At 45.6% G+C, this 8,930-nt stretch overlaps 1 protein-coding gene across 1 annotated transcript; it reads right to left on the reverse strand.

The window, feature by feature from the left end:
• Nucleotides 1-3,280: 3,280 nt before the first annotated feature.
• On the reverse strand, nucleotides 3,281-6,664 carry C10H22orf39 (chromosome 10 C22orf39 homolog). The gene is made up of 3 exons (XM_038345731.1): nucleotides 6,632-6,664; nucleotides 6,387-6,554; nucleotides 3,281-4,138 (listed from the first exon to the last, which is right to left on the reverse strand). The coding sequence occupies exons 1-3, from the start codon at nucleotides 6,653-6,655 to the stop codon at nucleotides 4,013-4,015; spliced, it is 318 nt and encodes a 105-aa protein (XP_038201659.1). The 5' UTR covers nucleotides 6,656-6,664; the 3' UTR covers nucleotides 3,281-4,012.
• Nucleotides 6,665-8,930: the final 2,266 nt, after the last annotated feature.

Here is an 8,930-nt window from a genome sequence, read left to right on the forward strand (position 1 = left end):
ACACAGGGACAGACTCATACAACAGACAGAGACACAGGGAACAAAAAGTAGACAATTCAAATATGAACTTGCTCTAGGTTTAATAACGCTAAGGGTAAGTCTTTATTTCTTTTCCTTAATGGAACACCGACACATTATTGTGACTCAGTTTGTCACTAATGTGTTTAAACAACACACTAAAGAACAGTGTCAGGATCCAGAAACTCACCTTGTTACTCCACAGAGCATCTCAATTCCCTCAGTTCTACCTGCATTCACCTATGTGTGCATCTGATTGTACACACTTCACTATGTAGCCCTGGAGAATCACAACCCAGCTGTGTGGGTTTTTCACTATGGTCTGCCTTAACCGATCTCCCACTCCCTATATCCCTGCCCCATGACTTCTATGTGTATCCTTTTAAGATCTTTTTTTAAAAAAAAATACTAGAATATATTTTAACTTTTTATTAGACTTATACAACTTTTTTATTATGTGTGTTTTGCCTGCATGCATGTGTGTGCACTACTACATGCCTGATTCCTACAGAGGTCCAAAGAGGGTATTGGATTCCCTGCAACTGGAATTAAAGATGGTTATGAACCACCACGTGTGTGATGGGATTTGAACCCACATCCTCTGGAAGAACAGCAAGTGCTCTTAATGGCTAAGTCATCTTTCCAGTCCCCTAAATTGTTTTTTTTCTTCAAAATCAGTGTATTTTCTTTGGCTTTTATCCAAGTTGCTGTTATGTGCATATCAACTTCATGAAAACAGCAATATGTTCTCCACAGTTTAAATAAGAACCCTTGTGATAGGGGCTGGAGAGATGGCTCAGTGGTTAAGAGCACTGGCTGCTCTTCCAGAGGTCCTGAGTTCAATTCCCAACAACCACATGGTGGCTCAGAATCATCTGTAATGAGATCTGGCGCCCTCTTCTGGCGTGCGGGCATACATGGAGGCAGATTGTTGTATACATAATAAATAAATCTAAAAAGAAAGAAAGAAAGAACCCTTGTGATAGCCAAGCAGAGTACCACACACATTTAGCCCCAGCACTTGGGAGGCAGAGGCAGGCAGATCTCTGTGAGATCAAGACCAGCCTGGTCTACAGAGTGAGATTCATGACAACCAAAGATATGTAGTGAGACCCTGTCTCAAAAACAAAACAAACCCTATGTGAAGTTTGTGTGATACACTTTAACTATGGAGTCCGTCCAAAGAGTTTGAGGCACGGCTCCACTTTCATTGTGTCCACTTATGTTGTATTATTTACCATTGTTTTTAGGAACTTTTTGTTTGTTTGGTTGGTTTTTGTTGTTGTTTGTTTTTCAGAGAAGGTCTCATATAACCAAAGATGGTCTTGAACTCCTAATCCTCCTGCCTCTGCCCCCCAAGTGCTTGGATCACAGCACATCACACCATCACACTGGTTTGAACTATTTTTATTTATGGAGTGCTTGGAGATCAAACTTGGGTCCTTGTGCCTGCAAGCAAGTTTCGTACCTCTGAGCCAGACCCCCAACCAGAGACTACTGATGTTTAATGTTTATGTCTTTCCCGTAAAGTACCATAGGAACTTTTGAACTGCCAGTTTCAAAGCTGTGATCTTGTTTGGCATAGCTCAGTGGCAGAGTATGCATCTAGCATGTACAGTGTGAAGGGCTTTCTAAACAAGCCCAAGTAGTAGTTACAAGACATGGAGCCCGCAGGTCTTGTCCTTTCACCCTTCCCTGCCCCTTGCATTCCTAAAGCCAGCCACACAGGTCTGTTCCCTCATTTGGCCACTTCCTTACGCCTCACTAAAACTCAAAGATCCAGCAATTAAAATTCATTATTCGGCTCCACTGACTAACCTATCCAATCAAGACATACCAACTCACCCTAGCACAGACTCCCCTTTCTCCTTAAAAACCACTCCTGCAGAAACACCTGCTGTCTTTGTTCAATCCAGAGGCAGCCCCCTTGCCCCCTCCCACACACACACTTGTCCCTCCAGGATAATAAATCTTGGTGCTGAGATACATTCTGTACTGACTCTGAGGCCCCCTTACGTAATGTCCTATTTTTGTTTCTCAAGACTGAAAAAAGAACAAAAATGAATGAACACAGTGTAAGTGCAGGAAAATTCTCCAAGTTCTATGTTGGTGTGGGATTTACAGCTTGGAACAAAAAAGCAGGGTGACAGAAGTGTCCCTGCACCAGAGCTCCCTTATGAACTGGCATAGGAGCTGGCTCAAGGTAACAGCTGCCCTTCTAGAGAGAACATGCAGAATGCCACTCTCTAGCACCTTCTTGGCCCTCACTGTCAAAAAATGCTTATTTTGAAACAGCGGCAGCTAAGCTGAAGACTCCCCACCTCGCAGTGACTACCCCTGAAAATGGCATGTTTGTATGTGCTTATGAATGTGGTTTGAAATTTCTTTGGAGGTCAAACCATGCTTTCACAGGGATTGCATATCAGGTATTTTTACATCATGGTTTATAACACTAGCAAAATTACAGTTATGAAGTAGTAGCAAAAATAATTTTATAGTTGGGGGTCACCACAACATGAGGAACTGTATTAAAGGGTCACAGCATTAGGAAGGTTGAGAATCACTGAGCTAGAATTATATGAAAGAAGGAAATCTTTCTTTTCTTTTTGGTTTTTCGAGACAGAGTTTCTCTGTAGCTTTGGAATCTGTCCTGAACTAGCTCTTGTAGCCAGGCTGGCCTTGAACTCACAGAGATCCGCCAGCCTCTGCCTCCAAGTGCTGGGATTAAAGGTGTGCACCACCACCACCCAGCGGAAATCTTTCTTTCAATTGAGAAATGCCACCGTAAGTTCCAGCTGTAGGGCATTTGTATGTTTTCTTTTTTGATAAGTGGTTTCTCTATGTAGCCTTGTCTGTCCTGCAGCTATTTAGACCAGGCTGGTCTCAAACTCACAGAGATCTACCTGCTGCCTCTGCCTCTTGAGTGCTGGGATTAAAGGCATGTACCTCCACTACCCAGTGGGCATTTTCTTGGTGATCTATAGGTAAGGGCCTAGCCCATTGTGGATGGTGCCATTCCTAGGCTGGTGGTCCTAAGTTCTATAAGAAATCAGGTTGGGCAAGCCATGAGGAGCATACCAGTAAGTAGCACCCCTCCATGTCTTCTGGATCAGCTCCTGCCTCTAGGTTCCTGCCCTCTTTGAGTTCCTATCCCGATTCCCTCCAATGATGGACTACAATCTGGAAGTGCAAACCAAATAAACCCTTTCCTCCCCAACTTGGTGTTTCATCGAAGCAATAGATACTCCAACTAGGACAGGTATAAAGTGTAACAAACGTGGCTTTAATTTTCAGGTTGCTTTTGGAATTGAACATGTGAAACACTTTTTAATAAAATAACGACGAGGAGAAATCAGAAGACCTAAATCCCATATTCCTTGGACTTGAACTCTGACTCTGCTTGTGACTTGGTTTTCTTGACCCCAGATTCTGTGGTTCCTACAGACCATGTGTATTTCTTTTTAAAAGTCTGCAAAAACCAGTAAAAGGTGCTGGTGCAGAGGGGCAAGTTGCCCTGCCCACTAAGCAGGTTCTACTATATCTCCAGGGCAGCCGAGCAAGTAAGAGCTCCATGGTTGGATAACATGGTAATCAGCAAACCCAAGCCGTCGAGATCCATTTCTCATGGTCAAAGAGAGCCATTTGCAGCAGAACCGTTTAGCAACCTTATTCTGACTACTGTGCCACATGCCCACACAGGGCAGGGCTGCCACTGTATACTTGAGATTCTCACACATCAGGACTGCCACCTCTGGTGTGGCTGTTCTCAGGGGTGGTGGCATGGACAAGATGGACCAACCAGGCTGCTCACAGATACCTGCCACGGTGCTTGGCTTCCTGCCATTGCGGACACAGGTGTCTGAAAGTGGTGAGACGCCCAGGTACAGGTGGACAATGGCAGTCAGACCTGGAAATGCCTTCCACTGTGTTCCAGGTCAGGTGGAAGCTAGTCCAAGTCCTGGGCAAGGGCAGGGTTACAGTTGCTCGTCACTCATCACTTGTCCTTCTCCGGTGGTAGAGGGAGGTTCCAGTCTGCAGGGGGCCTCTGCCTCAAGGCCCATACCAGGGTGTGCTTCCGAGCAGCCTGGACCCGTGCCTGCTCACTCTCACAGAGGGATCGCTGTACAAATGAGATTCTGGTCACTTCCTGCTTCACTGGCTCCCAACACCCCAGTACCATCACATGGCACCTACACCACTCTTCCTCGGCACTCTGCTAAAGAGAGGACAGATGGGAGTACACACAGCTCTGCAGCTCAGCTGACTCTACAAACCGGACCTTGACAACTGTTCCATTTTAGCACACACACTTCTAGGCCATTCTTTCTCTGCAGCACAGGTCATCTTGATATATCATCTTATTCAGCAGTTTTACTGTGTCCTTTGGGGTTTTAGACAGGGTCTCAAGTAGCTCAGACTGGCTTCATGATCACTCTGTATGACCTTCCATTTCTGATATTGCTGCTTCCATCTCCTAAGCAAATAAGCATGCACAACCATGTCCAGACTCTGACTTCAGCCATTTGATAACAAATATTTCCTAGGCCTCAGCTACAGCTGACCTGGAAAGTCTGGAGTAAGTCTGTAGAGTGGGGACACCAAGTGAGGAAGAGACAGCAGTCTGAAGTTACTCCTGGACTCTGCACAGGGTGTAAAAGGTCCCCCTCATTATGACAGGGGTGACCCTGGTGAGGTGTTAGGTACTATGCAGGCCTCTTAAGCTGGGCATGGTAGTGACTATTTGTATTCAAAGAAGTTAGCAGGCATAGTCAAAAGGATTTGAAGTTTCAAACCAATCCTGTCTCTAAAAAGATCATTATTGTTTAAGAAGCAAACAGAAGCTGAGTGTGTTGGCGCATGCCTGTAATTCCAGCATTCAGTGAGAGATCCTGCTTCAATTTATAAGGTGGAGAGTGACTAGGGAAAATGTCCGATGCCAACAGAGTGCCTCTGCATGCCATGTATGCGCATGTGCACATGCAAACACATACATGTGACATACACATACATATACAAAGACTTTTATTTTTCTTTATAGGGGCTGGTAAGATGACTCAGCAGTTAAGAACACCAGCTGCTTTTCCAGAGGACTGGGGTTGGATTTCCAGCACCCATGTGGCAGCTCACAACCATCTGAAGCCCAGTTCCAAGGATCCTCAGGCAGTATATGTACTTAGTACTGACATATGCAGACAAAACACACATAAAATAAGAGTAAAAGCCCTTAAAACTGTAAAGAAATAACTACTCTGTGTGCTGTTTCATGGTGAATTGCTTCTCCATGACCTTTGCCCATTTCTCTATTCAGAAACGCTGTTTTCTTTTTGGTTTTTTTTAAAATCAGTTTTATGATAGCTCATCTATAGTTGCAGACAGTAAGTCTCCAGTTTCTTGCCATACAAACAAGCTTTCTGTCATGTTTTTTACTTTCACTTAGGGGGTTTCTGTTTTCTGCATTTAAAAAAAAGTTTTAGCCCATCACAGTGACCACAAAAGCAATACCAGACTGGAGTGTGCCCCAGGAAGGCAGGGCTCACTTTTCCACACAGTATCAGAAATCACTCAAGGAGACAACTACTTGTTTAATGAATGGATCCCTAAACTATTCATGTAATGAATGGATTTCATTAATGTGTCTTAGCTCTTCCTAGGCTTTCAATCACTCCCATTTGGAGTTAGGAGAGAGGCTCACTGACGCAGGAAGCACATGAAATTTCGCTCAGAGTTAAAAATTCACCAGCTCCCTACCCAAAACTATAAAAGCAGTAACAATGACTGGGAGAGGAGACTCTAGAGCTACTTGGAAGGGAAGGTGTCAGCATGCTGGGCCTTCAGGCAATGCTGCTGCCTTCCTGTCGTGACCCAAAAGAGTCATTGGCTCACTTAGCTAGATTAAGTAGAAGCCTTTCTTTGGTCCCCCATTCCGCATGCCATTCGGAATAAGTAGAGGCTTCTTCACACCTCCCTAGCGAAGGTCCAGCCTCAGTACTGGTCTCTGTCCTCTACGGTGCTCTCAACGCTCTCAGAGCTAGGCTGGCCTCCAAAGGTAACTCCAATTACACGTGCTTGCACATTTTGAGGTACTCTCTGGTTCACTCTTATGCCCTTACAGCCCACCCTCATGCTCCAGGCACCTTGGAACTTTTTCTCTCTCCTGTCCCCAAGGACCGGCCGGATAACTCTAACGCTGGGCCCGTAGTCCTTCCTCTCCCCAAGCCTCTCTATACCTCCCTTCTTTCTGCCTCCCTCCTAGTACTTGACGCGGTCTAAAGTCCCTTCGATGCCGCAGTTTGGGGTTCTTCTCAGGAGCGAAGCACAAGGGGGATGTCCCCGAAAGATCTGTGCACACACCCACACCCTGCGCGCACCTGGGCCTGGGGGCTGTGACTCTCCTCCCACTCGCGGCAGCTGGCCAGGTCGCGCAGCCACTGCCTGCAGTCGGGCCGCTCGCCGTAGACGTAGTAGTGATGCAGGACGTGGCCGGCGCTGCGGCAGAGCTCCCACTCGGCGCGGTAGACCTCGCAGGGCCGGGGAGGCTGCGGGAAGGGACAGCGTGAACACGAGCACAACCGGTAGCCTAACACCACCCAGCCCAGCAGCCCAGCACACTAACCTGCCAGCTGCCCGCGACCGCCATGTCCAGGCCCCATGTGACTGACAGAGACATGAACCAATGAGCTCCAAGTAAATTCGCAGCTAACAGGACGTCTTCACTGAGTGGCCGATTATCAGAGGCCTCACCTGGTGTCGAGCCGGTGACTGGCTTCAAAGCCACGTAACTGACAGCCCTTCCGGCCAGCTCGCCCGGTTTTTATTTTTCAAATCTCGAAGTAGTTTATCTTTGCAAGTGCAGAGTCTTGAACTCCGAGTAACCCACCTCGTGATCTGAGAATACGGGGATTTGGCCTGAGCATACAGGAAGCCTATCGATAAACTGGATTCGGTGTATGGAAAGGAGGAGGGAGCAGGCGCGGAGTGGGTAAGGGTGAAAGAAGCTCTAGAGGCCACAGGCGCAGAGGTGCACACCCTTAATCCCAGCACTCTGGAGAAAACGGGCACCTCTGTGAATTCTAGGTCAGTCAGGGTTATACCGTGAGACCCTGTTTCAAAACAAGAGCCAATTTATGGGGCTTGAGAGATGGCTCACAGTTAACACTGGCTGCCCTTGATTCCCAGCACGCGCGTGGCAGCTCACAAGCATCTGAAACTCCAGTTTCAGGGGATCCAATGCCCTCTTCTTGTACAAACATGCGTGCAGACAAAACACTTCTGGGAGAGAAGAGAAGAGAGGAGGGAAGAGGAGGGGAGCCGAGGGGAGAATGTTAACTGGAGGTTAACATCAGTCATAAGGTGACATGGATCACTTGTGAATGGAACCAAGGACCTAAGTTTGACCCCTGAGAACTGTACTCCAACCTCCACATATACACACCTGAACATGCAGTCACATATTTTCTACTATAGACTCATTTTAAGTGTATAAATATGTATGTGCACCACGTATACACAGAGCTCTGGAATTGGAATTACAGGTGGCTGGGAACCATGTGGGTGCTGGAAACCAAACCTGGATCCTCTGCAAGAACAAGCGTTTTTTTTTTTTTTTTGTTTTTTTGTTTTTTAACTACTGCACCATCTTTCCAGCCTGACAAAATTTATGTAAGCCAACAGAATTCCACAAATGAAGGCTGCCTTACTGCTAGTGAAACTGAGATGTCCCCATGACAGGTCTGGCAGGTTCCCCAAGCCACACTGGCCAGTGACAAGTTATGTGCCACAGAGATAGGAGCCAATTGTGTTTATGGCTATTTCTCACTAAGAGTGAATGGATACACTCTAGAGCCATCAACTTACAGGGAAAGTGCATCCTCCATGGGGACTTTATTAGTCCTGACCATCCCCACTGCAAGCGTCAGGGACTGTCATTCATCCCTACCATCTCCACAAACCTTAGAGGTCTTCTTATCAAGGCCCACAGAAGTGAATCCATTCCACCTTGACCAAAGATCAGAGTTCAAGCCTATTCTTGCTCCTTTAAGGTTATGACAAGTTTGACTTGGTGTGGTTGACTACAGGATGTGGTCACTGCACATCCTGTCTAAACAACAGAATATTTAACTCAGAATATAGATACTTGATGCTTCTTTCCAGTATTGAAGAGGTAATTACTTTGTTTGTTCCTTATTTATATCATGGTAAAGAAGTCTTGCCTTCTTCCCGTTTTGGATTGGGGTATATAAAGTGTGTGAAAAATAAACAAGGGCAAATTCAATATTCACTGGCTTGCCCTCCTGACTCTATTCTGTGTCTCTGTGTATTTCTTTTATATTTGTTGTTTTCTGCCTAATATTTCTAAACCACCCTGCATACAAACCCACTGAGCCTGGACCCCAACACTTCTAATGACAGGATGAAGCGCGGGGCAATTATAAGTGGGCATTCTTGTGACTTCTCACTAGTGGTCCAAACCACAAATCCATGACATACCTTATCAAACAGCTAGAGGCAAGTTTTAATCAGTTTATTTAATTTTTGAATAAGAATTATTCGCAAGGAAAAAAATTTAAATAATTGGATCAGCATGTCAAAAGATCTTACATCATACAAAGTGCAGATCTGAGACAATAAAACAATAAGAAAATGGGGCATAGGTGAACCTCAGTGGCAGAGTGTGTGGCATGCTTAATATTCATGAGGTTTTCGTTCAATCCTAGTACCTGAAAAACAGATAAACTATCAGAACTTTGGGTAATAGATAAAATTGCAATGAGGCATAACCAGCATTTATTCATAATAATTTTCACATTTGGCTTCACCATGGAATTCCTGACAGCCAGTAGATCAGGAATTACACAAAATGAGAGTAAATTCGTCTGGATGAGATCCTTTCTGAAGAGTCACTGTCAACAAGG

Source organism: Arvicola amphibius, chromosome 10, assembly GCF_903992535.2.
Source record: "Arvicola amphibius chromosome 10, mArvAmp1.2, whole genome shotgun sequence".
NCBI classification, from domain to species: domain Eukaryota; kingdom Metazoa; phylum Chordata; class Mammalia; order Rodentia; family Cricetidae; genus Arvicola; species Arvicola amphibius.

Coding starts and splice junctions, on each gene's coding strand:
- C10H22orf39 (XM_038345731.1), bottom strand. CDS start 6,655: ATGGCGGTCGCGGGCAGCTGGCAG. Junction 6,555..6,631: donor CGGTCGCGGGCAGCTGGCAG/GTTAGTGTGCTG, acceptor CCCTTCCCGCAG/CCTCCCCGGCCCTGCGAGGT. Junction 4,139..6,386: donor GTCACAGCCCCCAGGCCCAG/GTGCGCGCAGGG, acceptor TCATTTGTACAG/CGATCCCTCTGTGAGAGTGA.